Source organism: Anolis carolinensis, chromosome 2, assembly GCF_035594765.1.
Source record: "Anolis carolinensis isolate JA03-04 chromosome 2, rAnoCar3.1.pri, whole genome shotgun sequence".
NCBI classification, from domain to species: domain Eukaryota; kingdom Metazoa; phylum Chordata; class Lepidosauria; order Squamata; family Dactyloidae; genus Anolis; species Anolis carolinensis.
Window position 1 is genome coordinate 177083018 of NC_085842.1, and position 19577 is coordinate 177102594.

The 19577-nt window shown below is 41.0% G+C and overlaps 1 protein-coding gene across 7 annotated transcripts in view; it reads left to right on the forward strand.

Annotated features, from left to right (window-relative positions):
- Positions 1 to 19577, forward strand: part of axin2 (axin 2) — a 148863-nt gene that overhangs the window by 108497 nt on the left and 20789 nt on the right. For all 7 annotated transcript variants that reach the window (XR_010003102.1, XM_008116698.3, XM_008116701.3 and 4 more), the window contains 2 exons: positions 4922 to 5062; positions 16730 to 16832. Coding sequence is in view for 6 of the 7 variants with exons in the window: in XM_008116698.3 (XP_008114905.1) it covers positions 4922 to 5062; positions 16730 to 16832 (244 nt within the window). In the remaining variant the exon portion in view is untranslated. The remainder of the gene's footprint in view (positions 1 to 4921; positions 5063 to 16729; positions 16833 to 19577) is intronic.

Below are 19577 nucleotides of genomic sequence, written 5' to 3' on the forward strand. Positions count from 1 at the left end.
CCACAAATGCAGTTGCTTTAGTAGGAAGGGGGTGGCATCTCCATATTACTAGCAGGAGTAATGGGACGAATTTTGGTATCATAGTTGGATTCTTCTTCTCCACCCCCTGCTTTTCCTGTTTTCAGTTGGAAACATATGGGACTGATCTATCTCAAAGATCTAGCTTTCTTTTTGTTCTTCTGTCATCCTTTGCTATCCGCAGTTCTTTCTCTCTACCCCCCATCATCTTTTGAATGTCTTGATCTTCCCACTGAAATATCTTTGTGTGCTTCAGAAAAGAATGCGATCCCAGCTGTGCTTAAATACCTGACTCTTTTGCAGCGTGGCCTCCTGCAAAGGTCAGCTTGAGGCAGAGGCCTAGAACTTCAGTCATGCTGTTTGCCGTCATAACTTGAAGAGGGACTGCCTGCCCGCTTGCTTGCCCGTCTCTCCCTTTTCCATCTCCCTCCTTTCCTCCACCACCGCCCCCCTCCTCCCCAAAACTCCTTTCTCTGCTTAAGCCTTTGCAGCAGCTCATGTTTTCCCCCTTGCTAGTGAAATGGAGGAATGCAACGCAGCAGGGGGGTGAGCAGGGGAAAGAGGGGGAGGATGCCTTGTTTGTGAGGGAACCGAGTAGAGACTACTGAAGAGGTCGAAAGTGGGTAACCAGGGCAAATGCAAACAAAGAGACTAGAATACTAGTGGTAGGGGAAGGGCTGCTTTTCATTAAGACTGCCAGGCTGCTCACTTAAATCAAGCTTTGCCGCAAGTGGGTTCCCCCGCCCTTTCGTCCCGTCCCCCCCCCAAACTTTCCCTCCTGATGTTTTGGCCTTAAAGAAAGGCTCTTCCTACCCCTGCCCCCCACCTCCCAAGTTGCTTGCAAGTGACTCTAATTTTAAGCAAGTGACTTTCTTAAAATTGAACAGCAGGCAAGAAGAGGTCCTGGCTTCAATTGGGTTGCCAAAGTGGATTTCTCCAGAATGAGGGATGTGGTCTGGCCTCCGTGATTTCTCTTCTGAGGAATGTGATGGAAGTGGTGTGCATGTGAAAGAGGGGTGTTTGGTAGAGAAGGCATCTGGAATAAAGGGGCCATGGCTTAAATAAAGAACATCTGGGAGAGGAAAAAAAGAAATAAAAGCCCTAGCTTGGATTCCAGACAGTGGGGGTTTGTGTGTCAGGAAGGTACCCGTCTTTAAGCAGCATCTTCTAAAATCTTCAGCTAGAAGCAGTTGCTTGCCAGTCCTGCAAAGATTCACGCTCTATCCTGAACTTAGCATTCAAGCTGTTGTGTTTGGAGTGCCCGCACAGAATATAAATTACAGATGTGGCACATCCATTCCTGTTGTTTCTCTTGTTATTCCTCCTTTATAAGATAGGCCAGCATGGCAACAATATCCAGAATAATACAAGGCCGGTGTCACTCAAGATAGTGCTGTCCTGTTGATCCTACACAATAAAGAAGGAATAGGTGTTGGAAGCCCTGTTGTTGGACCAACATAGCTGAAATAGCACATTGGAAGTTTTTCATTTCTAATGTTCTGCTATTGCTTTGATCCTGCCTAACCCCAGAGGTTTGGTTGAGAAAAGACTGATCTCCTGTTATCTGGTCTTTTGTTGTTCCTTATGCAGTGCCTTGTGGGCACAGAGTCATCTCTCTCTGTCTTTTTGCAGGGGGAGAGTATCATTTGAAATCTGATGCCTCTCAAATTAATTTGGGAGATCGGAATAGACCCTTGGGGAATTCTTTACACATCTATCAGTTTGGCAAGCTTAAAGTCTTTTAAATGAAGGTCTGGAAACAATGCCAGAATACTGCAGGCACTTAATAGGATTTAGCAGTTGCTACTTCTGTATATTTCGCTCTAGTTCAAGGCTGGGAACCTGCGGCCTTCCAGGTGTCACTACAGTTCCCATCAGCGCTAGCCAATCTTACCAATTGTAAGGCATAGAAGGAGTAGTAGTTCATCAGTATCTGGAGGGCCAGAAGTTCTCCACTGCTTTAGTCTTTATGGAAGCCTTGTAAAGTAGTCCAGTGTAATTATTCTTGTATTATGGATGAAGGGCGTAACAGAAAGCCATATGCCTTTAAGGCTTCTTGTTGAGTTCATGGTTGAGGTTCTGTTCCAGGACCTTTAACCTGTATTTTAAATGGTGTTCATCTATCCAAAGTCTTGTCTGTTCCATGTGGTCCTCTAGAGGTAATTGAATTGCCACCCTTGGTTGTTCTGGTGAAGGGTGCTAGGATTTGTAGTCCAACCACATATGCGGGAATACATGATCTCCACACCTGCTTTAGATGACGAAATAAAGACATGCCCAAATGGGGGTCCAAAATGTGGGAACATTTGTTAAATGTTTAGACAGAAATCTTGTGGAAGAATAGGCAATAGAGCACACATGTAAAGGAATTTGATTTGGTTAGGTTTTTTTTTTGAGGTTTTGAAGAAAAGTCTGGCACGAGAAACCCTGTTGAGCATGTTTTATGTATACAATGTCATATTTTAGGGTTGGGGTTGGGGCAATGTGACCTCCAGATTTTGTTGGATTGCAAGTCCCCTTGTGAGCTTAAGTAGCAGTGAGGGCAGATGGGAGCTGTAGTCTGGTGAATATCTGGAAAAACATTGGTTGTCCACCTCTTGCCTTAGAAAAGAGACTTGATCTTCATGCTCTTTATCTTCAAGATCCAAAGATACATCCCTGGATGAAGCTGCTTTGAAGTATAGTGCTTGAAATAGTGGTCTTGTGTTCCATACCATGGCTGATGTTCTTTGCAGTCTCACTACTCCACTACATGAATATGAAGGCTTCAGTCCTGTGTGCTAACTAAGCTACCCTGTTTCCCTGAAAATAAGACATCCCCAGAAAATAAGACCTAGTAGAGGTTCTGCTGAATAGCTAAATATAAGGCCTCCCCTGAAAGTAAGACCTAGCAAAGCTTTTCTTTGGAGGCATGCCCGCTGAACAGGACACTAAAGCATGCAGGATTGGTAAATGTACGTACCATAGATTGTTGTACATGGAAATAATGGTAGTAACAAGAAATTCTTGATAGGATTCAGTTTATCTGGTTATGCTGGTTTGTGATGACAACTACTGTACAGTATATAATAAATGTTCATTTTTGTTGAACAATAAATGTGAATTTTTCTTCATGGAAAAATAAGACATCCCCTGAAAATAAGACCTAGTGCGTCTTTGGGAGCAAAAATTAATATAAGACACTGTCTTATTTTCGGGAAAACATGGTAGGAGAATGCTCCATAGAGATTGATGGGGATTTACTTCTGTGTACGGAGAAATAAGGTTGCATTGAAAAGAAAATGGTGAAGATGCTTGTGCTAAAGTAGCTTTGCAAGGCAGCTTTTCTCTCAGCACCTCTAGTCTTTCACATTGTCATTCATTTGTTTATTAAATATATGCCTTGTCTTTATGACACAAGAAATAGTGCCCAAGGTGCTAAATTCAAATATAAACAAATTACAATTAAAATGTGAACAATTCAGTTAAAAACACAATTCAGGCACACAGCAACCAAAAGATAATGTGCTTTGAGTTACTACCAGTCTAAAAGCCTCAAAAGGGCCTTGAGTCCCCTCAGGGACATAGGGTGGGATATACATAAAGTTTTATTATTATTGTTCCAAATTAAAGGATCTTTATCTGCTTGCACAAGAACAAGCGACAAAAGGGGCAGTTTTCCCTTTATTTGGGAGACAGTACCAAATCCTACGTGCAGTGATTTAGAGGACAGACCTGTGGAAAAGAAAGGTTGACATCCTATCCATGACTTGTGCTATCTCATCCTCAATTTTGCCTATCTCACAGTTCTGTGGGGAGACTAAATAAGAAATGGAGCACTCCAGATATGCTATCCTGAACTCCTGAGAAGCAGGATGATTTAAAAAGAATCAGTCCAAGGATCTATCTATCTTTGGATAGCATTGGGGTGGGTTAACACCCCTGTGGTGTTTGTTTTACTATCTGTGTTACTGTTCAGAGGATTGCACTCCACTTTCTGTCCCTGTGATCAGTGGAGTTTGAAAAAAAAAATGGCTTGCTGTGGGGACAAGGATTGGTGACAAAATTTCAGTGGAGATACCTTTCCCACATGATAACTCTTCCAGGAATGAATTTCCCTTCCGAGGGGTAGATATTTCTCACTTACTATTGTCTCACCCCTGTTCTTAACTCTGAGTCATTTGTATGTTGGATGTTTGTAAATCAGGTACTGCCTGTAAATAGTTGGTGACTTTAAAACAGCCTGTGAGGTGGCAGAGTTGGGACAGGGAACATTTGGTCTTCCAGATGTCGTTGGGTTGCAATTCTCCCCACATATATTAAAAATTCAACATCTGTGTTCAAAAAGGCAAAATTTATTAATTGGGGAGAACATGAAGCTAGGAGAAATTTCAGCAGTTTGCTTGTGTTTGAGTCTACTGGGGAGGACACACTTCCTCCCCCCTCAACTTAAATTATTTTGCAGTTTGAACTCAGTTTGCAAGCTGAAGACATAGGAGAAAGTGGGAGAAGACTACAAATTTTAAAGCAGCTGAAAAAGTGGGGTGAAGGAGGGTTCATCAGAAATGTCTCTGCCAAATCAGGATAGTTTCACCTTTAACCATTAATTCTGCTGGATATGGGAGCAGAGTCCAACCATAGTTGAAGCAGACACATGTTTTCCCACCATTGTTGAGGGACTGGGGTAGACCTACCTGTGAAATTTGGTGGCTATGGTTTATTTGTAAAGGGGAAAACGTAGACGTAGACATTTCTTACCCCCAAGAACTTCACTGAAACTGATGAGGTTTACTTTCAAGGACTGGGAATGTTAGTAATGCCATTTGACTTGTTTGTCCTTATGTAACTGTCTCGTTGCTCTTTTAATGTGTCCATTTCCTGCATTTGAAGACTAATGGGCTTCCTATTTTTTGTTTGTACACAGGTCCTTCAAGAGGAATGATCCTGTTAACCCTTACCATGTGAACTCTGGTTACGTCTTTGCTCCTGCCACTAGTGCAAACGATAGTGAAATATCTAGTGATGCTCTGACTGACGATTCCGTATCAATGACGGATAGCAGTGTGTAAGTATTTCCTTCCAATTAATAAAAAGGAAATGCTGGTGTTCTAAAGGGATGGGACTTGGGTATTATTTCTGCTTTGAGACCTGTTAAAGGTCTGCTGTCATGGCACATTTTTGGTACACTTTAACTGCCGTTTATAGTGGGCCCTAGGAATACGGCCTGTAACCCTTGAAAAACATCCATAACCTTGTTCCGATGTCCACAGTTTTGACTCAGCCTTTGTGTTTAGAACTAGGTGTACTATTATTATCTAATTAACATCCATAAAAAGAAATTGCTTCCTCTAGGAAGTGCTTTCCCATAGTTACTGCTTAACTTCAGGGTGTTATTAACCTGAAGAGTGAATGGCCTACTTGTGCCAGATCCAGTGAAGTCCCTTCCGCAAGCAGAATCTTTGTAAAATTCTGCTTGCAAGCGTTGTTTTAATGAATTTATGTAGAAGAAAGAGCAGACTTCACTGTCATGCAAACTTACCTGGTCTTTGATTGAAGGGATACATTTTTTAAATAAAACCTTTCTTGGTCAAACCTCTATGTAACCTTTGGCATCTAAGGCTGCACCGTTACAGCACTGTGATTCCACATTAACCACCATGGCTGCATCCTGTGGAATCTCCAACTATGTATAGCTGTACCTCACCATTTGCACTTTTGACATTTCCAGATTTGATTATCCACAGCTTTGATTTGAAATGTTATCTCTTGGTCCTTCACTGTAATATTATGGTCAGCCTCTTCCAGACTGGAGGCATTTTAGAGAAAACACCTTTGTTGAATCTCTAGGTCTTCCAATACGATTCTGTGTTCAGCTTCCAGTGGTCATACACAAAGAATTTGTTATTTGAGTATTGTACTCTGCCTGTAGTGTCCAGGGTTCAAATATTTGCTCTGTCACATAAAGCCACTGGGTGACTGTGCTTCAGAGGAAGGCAAAGGCAAACCTGAAAAAAATCATGCTTTAGGATTGTCATAAGTCAGAAATGTCTTGGAGGAATACAACGACAAACAGCCTCAGCACACAGATATGGAGTCTTTGTTTCGGGTTCTATTTGCAATACTTGCGTGAATCCGGCAGTTAATTCAAACAAAAAAGTATCAGAAGTTAGTTGACATCTGCTGTTGGAAGCATATCTCCATTGCTGTAATCCTTTCATGCATACATGGCCTTAATGAAAATACCTATATTAAAAAGTAGTCCCTGGGTGGATTCACCTTATTTTTGTTGTTAAATGAGTAGAGAGAATTGTTGCTGTATTTGGGTTTTTAAAAAATTATTTTGGAAAAGCAACTTCTTCTTGACTATTGTACAGAATTGCCATTTGATGATTGTGTATGTGTGTGTATGGTTAAACTGCATCCCTGTTTAAATTTCTCTTGCCTAGCTGTGGTAGGGTCTGTATGTGCTCATGTGTCAACAGAGCATTCATTTGAGTTAGTCATTTCTGGACCAGTGTTGGGTCACTTGGGACATGCCGGGCTGGGATTATACTCTCTCTTCACAGCAATGCCAATTGTAGGGCCTTACACAGATGAGAGCACTGAGTGAGAAATAAAGTGCATGGTGGATGAAAGGCTTAACTGAATCGCTTTCAGCCTATTGTTAGTCTAGGGGAGCTTAGAGGGGATAAGAGGGTAGCAGGCTGCTTTGAAATTTACTTGAACAAGTGAATAGGAGCTCCCCTTAAAGCCAGGCATGAAAGGGGCCTGGCTGTTTTTTCCTGCCATAACAATAGCCGGTACAGGCTGTGAGGAGCAGGGGAAGCTTGCCTGATTAAACTGCTGGGAGCTTCAAGATATAGGGAGGGGTTGCGGGGTGCAGCATGGATTTCTATAGAACCCAGAAGGGCTATGTAGCTTTAGAGAGCAGCCGCCCCAAACTCAAGACACGTTTAAATAGGTTCCTGCTGCAAGCTGATCCTAAACTTCCCATCTCCCTCCCTCCCGCCCCTCTTGAAGCCTTTAGAAATGTTTGAATTTCCTGTAGTCTGGTCAGAAGAGAAGCATTCCCAAAGTTGCGCAGGGGGATGTGCATGTGTGTGTTTGTGTATGTGTGCCAGTCCATAGGAACCAGTCCCCCTTTTTTTGGGAGCTTCGTGGCTAAATGCTCCAAACTCTTAAAATCAAAAGCATGTTGATCTGCTTTAGCAGCTGTTGGCATTGGAGGAACACCAACACGTGGGCCAAGGTTTTGTGTTTGAATTTTCTTCTTGGCCGTGGGCGTCTGGAAGGGAAACTTGAGTAATCGTGGGAGGGGTGAATGTGTTGGTTGTTCTTCAAAGTTTTGTTGTGAGGTTGGCGAGGGGCAGCAGATGTGTGTGGGGGAGAGGCAGATGGGGAGTAGGGTGAAATGCGTGGCTGCTGTGATGGATTTGCCACCTTTGATGCAAGGGCACCACATCACAACTCTTTGCTGGAGCGATTTAGCTGCCAGATTGCATATGTGTGTGTACACACATGAATACATGTGCACAATGGCTGTGTGCTGGGTACAAATCAAGGAACAGAAAGACTTCTGAAGCCAGTTATGATCTGGTCTGTTCTCATGGCAGCCCCAGGTGGATTTCCTTGAATAAAAATCTATGCTTTCCTCTTCTGAATTCAGATTTAACCCCAAGGGTCAATGTTGTGGATTTGTTTTTGTTGTTTAATCTCTCTCCTTTTTGGTGTTGGCCACAAAGCATTGGGAAAATGTAAATTTCCATTTCCTGATTGGAAGGAAGGAGAGAAAAAGAAAGAGACGAAAGGGGACTTTTTATTATTTGGTTATATCTTATTTATGGATTTACTTTGGACACAGGGGAATACTGCTGAGCGAACTTCAAATATTACCTTATCTTACAAACCAGGCTTTTGATGTTGGCAAGATCACAGGCTCCGTTTCAGAGCCATTGCCAAATGAAGATGGGAGTGAATGCATATGTGCATGAGTCTGATATTTCAAAAGAAGCAGTGAAACTACATTCAGGTTAGGTCAGGCACATCTAAGTCAAAAGGCTAAGATAATTGGCTCAGCTTAAATGGCAGCTGACTGGAAAGAAGACTTCAAAACCAGTGTTTCCCCAGAAACAGATTGGCTTAGCACCAGACTGGTTAGTTAAAATGTTTATAATTAAACTGTGCTACTCAGTGCCTAAAAAACCAGGCAGTTTTTCTGCCCAGAATTTAAAACACACACACCAGGATTGTGGCACCAGTCTTGTACTGCTGAGAAAAAAGAGGAGATTGCACTGAAATGAGCATTAGTAGTTATCTTTAAACACGCTTCCATACATAAAACCATAGCATTTTGGATAGGTTGGCTCATATTTTTTAAATGCCTCTAAATATTTATATGTTGTCTGTATGCTTTCTTCATATTTAAACATTTTTTAAAGATATTGATATAAAAGCCATTTACAATATCCCAGTGTTAAAATACGGAAGATACAATAAAATAATAAAATGCAGAGCAGGCTTGAAGTAAATTTAAAATTGTTACAATGGCTACCATTGTAGAAGAGGGATACAGCTAATCTTTATAAGGGGTGTGTTCCACTTTTCTTCCAAGATGTTCAACATGGTCCATATGAAGGAATGCTAGTTGAGCCTTACAGCCACTCTGTGATATCATCTGGAAAATAGTGGCAAAGCAAGGCTTTTTTAAAACAGGACACTCTCAAGTCCCATCACTTCTCTGCCTCCTATGTTACACACAGCTGAATGTGCAAGGTGTGGTGTAGTGGTTTGAGTATTGAACTGTGTGACTGGAGAGTGGTGTAGGAATGCTTGGCCATGAAACCATTGGGTGACCTTGAGCAAGTTACATTCTTTCAGACTGAGGAAGGCAAGGGACCCTTGTCCCCAGAAAAAAAATTCTGCCAAGAATTCTCCTTAGTGTAACCATAAGCTGGAAAAGACCTTTCCAGGGATCCTGAGAGCAATAAACAGCAATAACAAATCTGTCTCTCTTTTAAACTCAAGCTGCATGTGCAGGTCTTCTCTTCATTGCAGTATTGTGCATTCTTATTTTTTTCCCATGCCTTTCTGTCTTCCACATGGTAGCCTGAGAGTCCTCTAGGGCTCATTAGGATTCCCAGTTCTGTTTTGCTGTGTTGTTAAGTAATGTCACCCTCTTCCTGAAATGGGATTCACCAGGGCTTTTTATTTAATTTTAATTAACATCTTGTTCCAAGATAGTGACTGTTTTAGCAAGCCAATTAAAAGGACACCCTCTTTTATCCAAATAACTGGGTTAAGGGGTATTCAAAACATTTGGGATGATCAGAAGGCTCTGTGAATGGTAAAGGGTGTCAGGGAGACTGAGAGAGATACAGTGCTTCATGGAAGACTTAAAGGGAATCTTTTTTTGCTGTGTGTTCATTGCAAGGAACTTTTCCTTCTTCACAAGCAGAGTGGCCGAGTTATGTTGGGTTAGTGTTCAGCTGCACATTTGTCTCGTGCTGTATAACACTCGAAAAAGCTAGCGTTGGCAGGAGAATCTTTACTTTAGCATATCTGTCCCACATGACTAGCCATCTCCCGCAGAGGATTGTTAGATATCTTTTAGAGGACAAGTGCCACAGGGTGACTCTCATAGTGGCAAAATTCCTCGCAGTGGCAACAAGGCTGAGGAAGCAACTCACCTCTGATAGGGTTATTACTTGAAACCATGTAGCTGTATCTTGTACAATGAACTTCTCCTGAGATGGGAGAATTCAAAATGACTGTTTATTTACTGATTGGTCTATGGACCGTAATGTTGTTGTCGTTTACTTTAGCATGTGCTCTGTAGCTAGTTGCTCCTCTTTCCAGGTATCTAGTAATAATTGGAGAACTTGTTCCTCCAAGCCCACTATTGGCGTCTCTAAATGGACTGCTACTGTTCCTGGTCTCAGCCAGAGATTTTGCCCAGTTCTGCTACTCTGGATCATGCAAGTGCTGGAACAAAGACCAAGAACAAGATTCATGAAGACAAGCCACATGCCACAAGTCCTTTCCATGTGTTGCTCATCACTTCACTCATCCCCTTAACTCCTTCTGTTTCCTAAATTTGCTTTCATTCATTCCCCAGTGTAGGGGGCCCTTGATATCTCCTGGGATTTGATTCCAGGCTCTTCTCTGGATATCAAAATCTATAGTTGCTCCAGTTATATGCATTGGTGTCCATTACATAAAATGGCAAAATAAAGATTTGCTTTTTGAAATAATTTTCCCCCAAGCACGAATGGTTGAATCTCTGGATTCAGAAGGTCAGCTGTACTTGAAAACAGGAACATTGTTGTAGACATTGTTGGTCTACAACTCTCACCAGCTTTCCTCACTGTCTAAGTTGAGTGAGGTGGATAGAAGTGTCAGATTTGTTGATCTTACAGCTTTGTTTTACTCTGCAAGTCTACATGGGACAGAGGCTTAATCTCTTCTATTCCTTCCTCTGATAGTCTCTTTCCCCCCTCTTTTTTCCCCTTTGTACCAAAGTGCCCTATTATCCATTGATGCCCTGTAAATTATTTTTGACTCAGAGTAAGAGTGGTTCTTGATGGGGTTTTTGCTGTTTGTGAGTTCATCTAAACAGTGGAAAGGAAGTTGATGGCCTGGCTTCTTCTCCTTCCTTACAGCCTTGACAGATTTGCCACATTTGACAGAACTTTGCTGCCCTCTCTCCCAGGATGTAGAAACACTTGTCAAGTCCAAGATCGCTGTGATACTGTTCTGCCTTCAAAGCAGTGAAGTTTAAATTTCCTTCCCCATGGAGATTTGGAATGGCATCCTCTCCTGTCTTACATTCATAATTGCCATTTCACTTGTGGATCTGTTGGGGAATTGTGTAATGGTCTTTTTCTTGTTTGTGCATTGGCTTTATTGGCAGCACCTAAAGACTAAAGTTAGCAAATGTAAGAAAGCAGGAAAAAAACTTTATTTGGTTTGATGGTTCAGCTGTCCTGTTTTATTTGTTTGTTTTTGCTATAGTATGCCATGGATATTGCTTTTGTGGCAGGACTGCTTGTCTGGCCAAGGTAATGTGTCCCAGAAGTATTTTGCTGTGTGGCAAGTAACTAGTTAATTGGTGATCAAATGTACCATATATACTTGAGTATAAGCTGACAAATATAAGCCAAGGCACCTAATTTTACCACAAAAAACTTACCAACTTGAGTATAAGCCAAGGGTGGGAAATGCAACAGCTACTGGTAAATTTCAAAAATAAAACTAAAAATAGATACCCATAAAATTACATTAATAGAGGCATCGGTAGGTTAAATGTTTTTAAATATTTACATAATCTATAATTTAAGATAAGACTATCCAACTGTGATTACCTATAACCTCAAGTATACGCCGACCAGTACCCTCACTCGCATATAAGCCGAAGAGGGCTTTTTCAGCCCTAAAAAAAGCTGAAAAACTCAGCTTATACTTCAGTATATACAGTAGATCTAAACTTGACAACTCAGAAGTAAACCCTGCTGAGTTCAGTGGGACTTTGTCCCAGGTTAGTATGTATAGGATTATAGCCTTCAGTTTGCATTCCTACATTTCTCCACTGGAGTTTTTGAATTCCCAGTTGATATAATAAAAATACATTTTACTCTATTCAGAAGAATTTCCCAGGTGAGACACATTAATTATATCAGTTCCACATCATCCAAAGTACTGAAAGAGAGTGAGAAATATCAGGAGGTACTTATCACCCTCAATTTCTAGTGTAGACAAGCTGTGCCTTTCAAGATGGTGATAGACTACAACTCCCTTCTTTTACTACATTTGACTCAGCTATAAGCAAACCAGACCAAAGATCAACACAAACAAAAATCAAAACCACTGCAGAAAATTGCCTATAGCACCAAATGACTGCAGGAGGGAGAACCATATTTTGTAGTATCAAACAAAAAATATATAATAGACAGTATATAGTTAGGAAGGAACCCCCCATCTCCTGGCCAAAGGTGATGGTCAGTATGAGCAGAACTCTTTGACAGAATTCTACCAAAGAGAACTATGAGTGTAAAATGCAGTAAAATGTCTTGTCTTATATTGTATAGGTAACAGAATGAAGTCCAAAGAACATGGTATGTGTATATCAATGATGACGTTTCTATAGTTAGCAGCATCAGAATAGGAGCACAGCATCTCCCAAGGCACAATTTCAGCAAAGTTTGGAGGGAATGCAATGGCATGTTGTTTCTTTTCCCTGAAACCCAGTTTACTTGGAATTACGTCACGCAATTTTAAAGCATAGCAACATGGGACAGCATGCCACAGAGAGAGACAAGTATGTAATCTCTACGTTGACTTAAACATCTTTTTGGCTTTATGAAATGTTCACCCAAGCTGTTTGTTTTTATGATGGGAGTTGGACATTCATCCAGGTTTCATAAGCCATGATTTCCAAATTCCAGGAGGTGGAGCTGTGTTAATCCATTGCAGCAAAAATGGGAAATAATATCAGCAGCATCTTGAAAATTAACAAGGTTTTTTTAAAGTAAGATAGATGAGGTATGACAAGCACACAATATAATGGGACGATTACTCTCCTGGCTTGGAAAATACAGCCTCTATTAATACAGACAAAGATAGCATTTGTCACCTTTACTGTAGGATCACGAAAGATTGCAGCCTTTTTATAACTTTTCAGAAAGGGTATTCCAGATAGAACATATTAGTCTTTATGGTGCCACAATATTATTCATGGTTACCATTTCGGCAGTGGAACTCTCTGCCCCGGGCTGTGGTGGTCCTTCTTTGGAGGCTTTTAAGCAGAGGCTGGATGGCCATCTGTCGGGGTGCTTTGAATGAGATTTCCTGCTTCTTGGCAGGGGGTTGGACTGGATGGCCCATGAGGTCCCTTCCTTTTTATAACTTTTCAGAAAGGGTATTCCAGATAGAACATATTAGTCTTTATGGTGCCACAATATTATTCATGGTTACCATTTCGGCAGTGGAACTCTCTGCCCCGGGCTGTGGTGGTCCTTCTTTGGAGGCTTTTAAGCAGAGGCTGGATGGCCATCTGTCGGGGTGCTTTGAATGAGATTTCCTGCTTCTTGGCAGGGGGTTGGACTGGATGGCCCATGAGGTCCCTTCCAACTCTACTATTCTATGATTCTATGATTTCCCTGACTTGGATTGACTCATCATTCTGCACTTATGTCTTGACTGTGGAACTGTGGCTTAATGTAGTAAGCCAGACATTGATTCTGGTTTAACTGATCATTGCTTCAGATGAAATTGCTTTTAATGTAAGCAGAGTTTGTGCAAAGAAGGCAGCAGTCAAAGGCACTTGCTATCAGCTCAAAAACCATGTTTTTTTAAAAAACAAAATTGCCAAATCAGGTTATCAAATCATGATTTGATGCTGATTTACAAACCTTCACATTTGCTAATCCCATTTTGCCATGATGCTTGAATTAAGACATTTTGTATAGCTGCTGCACTGTGGAGATGAAAATGAACATATGCAATTGAAGGCAGAAGGTCTTCAGGAAAGCTGAGATCCTGGTTTGCCTGTGAGACATTTCAAAGTCCAGTCTTAATTACTATCAAATGTAGATCCACTGCAAAGAATAAAAATTCTTAAATTCCATTTATTTCAATGCATTTCTTCCCAATTAGAAGAAATGTTGGATTAGCCAAAGCTGTGGTCGGGTTCTTTAACTCTGGTTGGCAGGCACCATCTTTTGACATTGTCTTTAGCTGCACTCCTTACACATTAACTTGTTTTTACTAGTTCTGTAAACTAGGTAGGCTTTCCCTGATACTGAAAATGGTATATACATTTTGCTATACACAAATGCACAACAAAAAAGCACCAGACGAGAAAATGTAATGCTTCAAAAAGATGTTTAGCTTTGACCCATGTCACATGTCTCTTGTGTACTGTATTCTGCCACTGGAACAGCTCATCCAGCAGCATGATAATATAGCTTTCTAACAGTCTTGTAAGATTGCAATGAGATGTTTGTAAGAGCGAAGGCAGTCTCTTTGGGGTTCTTAAGAGTTTTGGCCTCTGTAGATTAAATTCGACCTTTCTAAATTGCTTCCAGAAAACAATATGTATCCAATGCAAATGTTGGAGAAGTGCTGGTGTTCCAGCAGGCAGCCATCCTGGCAATCAGGCAGCTGTGTGCTACGCTGTCGCTCAAGACGTGGCTCTATAGAACAACTTTAAGTGGTATTAAAACACATTTGTTTGGGAGGCTGAAAGGACTGAGCACTCAGCTGAAAGACAAGCCATTTGGTCTGAATGGAATGCTTTTCAGTAGATACCAACTTACATTTGGGTTTTTGAGAGTTCAGAATGAAATGCCACATTTTAAAAAAGCTCCAAAAACTTTTGACAACAGAACGTGGAAGTGGGTTGTTTCTCTTCACTCACTTGATCTATACCTTCTGAATTGAACAGATATGCAGCTTTAATATAAATCAGCATGTACTTTAAGACTATTGGTTACAACCTCCCAATCTGGTTCATAATGGGGGAAACCATTAAAGCTAAGTATAAGGCTCTTTGTGAAGTGGGAAAAAAGAAAATAATACCTTGATGTGCTTGATTTACTGTTAAGCTGAGTAAAGGAAAGAAATTACTTGAATAACCACCCAGTAAGGTTAAAAACACCTAAGCAGGATTCAAAATGATCAGGTTGGTCAGTCTTCATCAGTGTAAGGCAAAAAGGGCTAGCTTCCCACGTTCCTGAATTCATTGACCTATGGTTCCCATTTTTCACTACTGGCTGTGGTAGATGGGAATTGCAGCTGAAGCAACCTTCAAAAGGCTTTTAGCTTTTCTGCACTCTGGTATGAATTTATGGGGAGTTCTGTAGCATGGCCTTGAAATATTATTTTGACTGAGAACATGCAAATGAAGCTTAAAAGGTGACCTATCAAGGGTTCCCCATGGCCGATGCAAACCGTGGCCTTTGAGTGAAGTGGGAAAGGCCATGTAGGGGTAAGAATCATGCAGTCCTCCAAAGGTTCTTGGATTATAGATCTCAACATTTCTCATCATTGAGTACACTGCTCAGGGCTGATGGGACTTGCAGCCCAACAATATATGGAAGTACATGATTCCCACCTATGCCATACATCTTTGTAAGCCTAGTTGTCCCATTTGTTAGGGTAGATATGGGAATAATTGTATCTGAGGGTGAGTGACTGTAGTTTGCTCACAGCACTGTGAAGGTTAGACACTAGGCCCTCCTAGATTATAGATCTTTTTTTACCTCTTTGCTTGCTCTCCACAACCAGTCATCCTCTTAGCTGTACTCAGAATGTGTGTTCTCTTTTTTTTGAATACATTCCTGAATTTGATAATAGAGAACCCTAGTGGAATGAATGACTTGCCAAAATTTATGATACAGATGCCCCTGGATGACCCAGAAAATTCCTAAAGAGGCATCCTCTGTAGGGATTTGCTACATCCTCCAATGTGGTTCTGTGGTAATTTTCAGAGGAAACATGGCATAGAACCTGGAAGACTTAGAAAATGTCTAGAGAGTATTTTGTTGGATGTCAGTAGGTGAAATTGCAGATATTAGTCTGCAGGTATAGGCTCATACTATATGAATGAATTTTACTGAAAGAAGCTCTGAAACATTTCTGAATTTGGCAGATGTGCTTATTTATGTATTCTTTGAATTAAGTGCCACTCTGTTCAAGAGGACTTGCTATTTGAGGACTAACAGCTTAAGAAACCATCTATTCACTTCAGAATAGCAATCACATGGTTCATCAGATGTTGGTGCATTGCAACCTCTAGCATTCTTAACCATTGGCTAGTTTATTCTATATATGTGCAACACACCATGCTCTTCTCCTATTTTATGAGTGTAATTGTGGAGAGCAAGCTGATTGTGGAGAGCAGGCAATCTGGAAGGGCCTAAAGTCCTCTGTCTTTCTTCTTACAGTATAAATGGGTCTAAAATCTGCACCAGTCGATACATGTTGCTCCTGCTTCAACATAGCACAGTGAACCAGTTAGTACATCATTTTGATATGCATTGGCAGACTAAAAAAGAGCTTCCAACTTAAATTGTGTATTTTCTTCCTTGTTTTCCCTAGCCTAGTGCACAAAAAGTCATCTAAATTCAACAAAGTGATGGAAATAATAAGGAGCAAGTGGGTTGGGAAGCCATAAGAACCAGATAATAGTACCTAACAAACAGAGCATACTTCATTTTGTCTTCAGGAGTTTGCTCAGAAAATTCTTATTTGTTTACTGGAGTTTAAATGTGGAAATGAAGGAACAATTTCTTCAAGTATGAATTAACTGAAAGTTTGATTTTGTTTTTGGCCTGGCTCCATCTTTTTATGGGGCCAGATTGAAAGAGTACTTAACCCTTTTCTTCATTGTTCCTCCTTACTCCATTGCAGCTACAACAGGGGCAGAAATGTCTGGCTTTACAGATATTATTGGTTAGCAAATCCCAGTTTGGCCAGTATTGGTGAGGGTTTCTGGGAGTTGTGGTCCAGCAACTTGGAAAGCCACACAATGTCCGCGCCGTACAAGGGCATCTGAGGAAGTCTATCAAGTTCTGCTTTAGAAAAAAATAATCTGAAACATCATGGCCCGGAGTAGAGCTAGTTTGTTTTAATCACTGTTCCTTGAAAAAATGTTTAAATGTCTGTTTAACTGCAGTTTAGAATGTCTTGATTGACCCCTCCTTTGATGTTTTATGGTTTTTTCCCCCACTTTTAGTGATGGGATCCCTCCTTATAGACTTGGAAGCAAAAAACAGCTCCAGAGGGAAATGCATCGTAGTGTCAAGGCCAATGGTCAAGTTTCTCTACCTCACTTTCCGGTAAGTACAACTGATTACTTTGCTAAAATATGTGGCCTTGAAATGATAGGAAAAGCAGAGAAGTCTTGGAAATGGTTGAGTGGTTATGATCAGCCTTTGTTTCATTTTTCCTGTCCAAGAAGAGTGGTTAGATGTTAGGGATACCTGGTCCAGGTGGACATGTTTTCATTGGAAGTAGTAGGCCTTATGTTTTAGGCTTCTTCTAGTCATCAACTTAGATCACAGGAAACACAGAAATCTGTGTTATACGAGTTTGGTCATTTAACTCAGCAGGAATGTCTGTGTAGGAAAGGGACTAAATTTTGTGGTTTTTTGTGTAACATGGAACCCATATCTAGCTGTTAAGGCAGAGGTTAATGGTGAAAATAATGTCTTTTAACTATGAAAGGTATATTATGGCAAGGGTCATGTGGTGTAGCTTCATTCTTCTTGCCCAGAAACTGTAACTTTTTAGTTACTTTGATGTTTATGGAGGTTCCACTTCACCTAAATGGTGGAGGAGAAATGCCATATGGTTGAACTGTCAACTTATAGTAACTCCATTAACTTCATAGGGGTGTCCTAGGCAAGCACTATTCAAAGGCGGCTTTGTCAACTTTCTCTGAGATATAATCTACAACAGCTGGTAATCTTTGGGGGCCCCTCATCCAAGGATTGACCGGCCCTCATGCCTGACATTTCTCCAGTCACCCAACGTTGATCATTATCTGTAATCTGTGGGTTCCATGTCCTCTGCCCTTCTTCGAGAGTCTTTCCCCAGTTTGCACCATTTTGGAGAGATGTTCAGAGCAGTTGGTCAATATGTGGGTGCTGGACAACAAATACCAAACTAAGATGCTAGCAGCAAAGAAAGGTGTTTATGCAAGTGCTATAAAGCAGAGTACCCTCACCTCCTGGGGCGGGGGCATTTCCAGATAGTTAAATCCCCGATAAAATGGGCAAATCTTAGTTCTGAACCTGAAACTTTTAATTCTACCTTAACCCTTGCCCCTATTCCACACCCCCAAACGTTTCCATGGTCTGTAGAAAAACTACCTCCTTGGTAGCTTGGATAAATCCTTCAGCCTTTTCTATCCCTTTGCAAGTTGGATTTGCAGATTCATTCCTCTTCAGCCAGCATGGGCAATGGGACATGGCTCCAGCTGACCCAACCTTTAGCTCTGCTCTAGTTATCATTTGCCCAGAGCTGGCATGGAGGCTATCTGTTGACTGCATTTGATCCTTTTCTTTGTGAGTTTTCAGAATTCTCTGCTTATTTTCTCTTCGATAAAGACTGCAGACCCAGATGTAATCTTGGCCTGATCCAACAGGACTTCTTTTGAATCTTTCCTTGTCTCTGCCTTCAGGGGAAGGGCAACCTGGCACCCTTTGGATGTTTTGTACAACAAATCCCCACCACACTTAACCATAGATTATGCTGGCTAGGGATGATGGGGGAGATGTATTCCAAAATCCCTGCAGATGTCTGTGTGCACCAGGGTGGTTAGACCTATTGCTTGATTCCTTTCCCTGTTACAGACATCTCTGTGTCTTGCATGATCTGGAATTACATGTTTCCAGGCACAACTCTTAAAAGGATAAATTCTGGGTGGAAATCATATTCTTCCTCTATACAACAAACACACTTTACTACAGATCTGTCTTCTAGAAGCATTTCTGTCATGTCCTATGAAGGGTCACTGTAAAATGCCTGCTTCTTGCCTATCCAAGCCATAGATTGGGTAGCTGAGGGCAAGATATTCTTCGGTCTCTTCGCTACTTCCATTGCTTTACAAAATATGTATTTATTTAAGGTTAATGCTTCACGTCTTCTGCTCTGCTTCAGGACATCAAAGAGAGAAAATCCCACCAGGAGAAATCCTGTCCTCATTTGAAGTCCCTGGGAGTTCTCCTATTTATTTGAGTAGAGCCAGGATTTCTCCCACTGTTAGCAATGTCTTGGCAGGAAATACATTTCTCAGCCTTTTCAACAAAAAAAGAGGACAGTTGTAGCAAATATTGGTACCTTCCTTCACCCCCCCCCCCTTAAAAATAAGTTTTGAGTGGCTCTTGGTTTCAAGGCAGGTAGTTAATTTCATTCTGCATCTTTGAAATTTGACTCACCCTCTTATCTAGAGCACCATAGGTTTCATAAAGGTGCTGGTGTAATTCTTGTGAATAATTCTTTATGAAACTGTTTAAACTGACAAATGCAAACTTGCCTTATGATTAGAGTAACCAAATTCCTCTTCCTGCTGTCTTCTTAAGCAAGTATTTCAATATATATGTTTGCATGTATGTGTATATACTAGACACACACACATATATATACACAAGAATGAATATGATCTTTGGAATCGCTTTGTGCCTGTATGCTCCTTTTATTTATTTATTATATTTTTGCTCCTCTTCTATAAAGAAAGTTCTATAGCCTCTGCTTGTAAATTAGATTATTTTGTCCTGGGGCGTGCAAATCGACTTTCTCTATAAGGCAGTGCTTTGATCAGGGAACTGAATAGAGCCAGCTTGTGTAAGAGTGACAATTTCCAGCAGAGTGGCCTTTTTCTACCCTCACATCATTTCTGAAGCTAAGTGGTTGCTGGAGAGAGAGAGAGAGAGAGAGAGAGAGAGAGAGAGAGGGAAAGAGAGAAAGAGAGAAGCCTTACTCATCTCATGGGTAGTATGTGAAAGAGTTGGCAGTTCAGCTTTCGGCTGTTAAAAAGTGTGTGGTGTGTGTGTGTGTTTATGCAGAATTTAAGGGTAAAG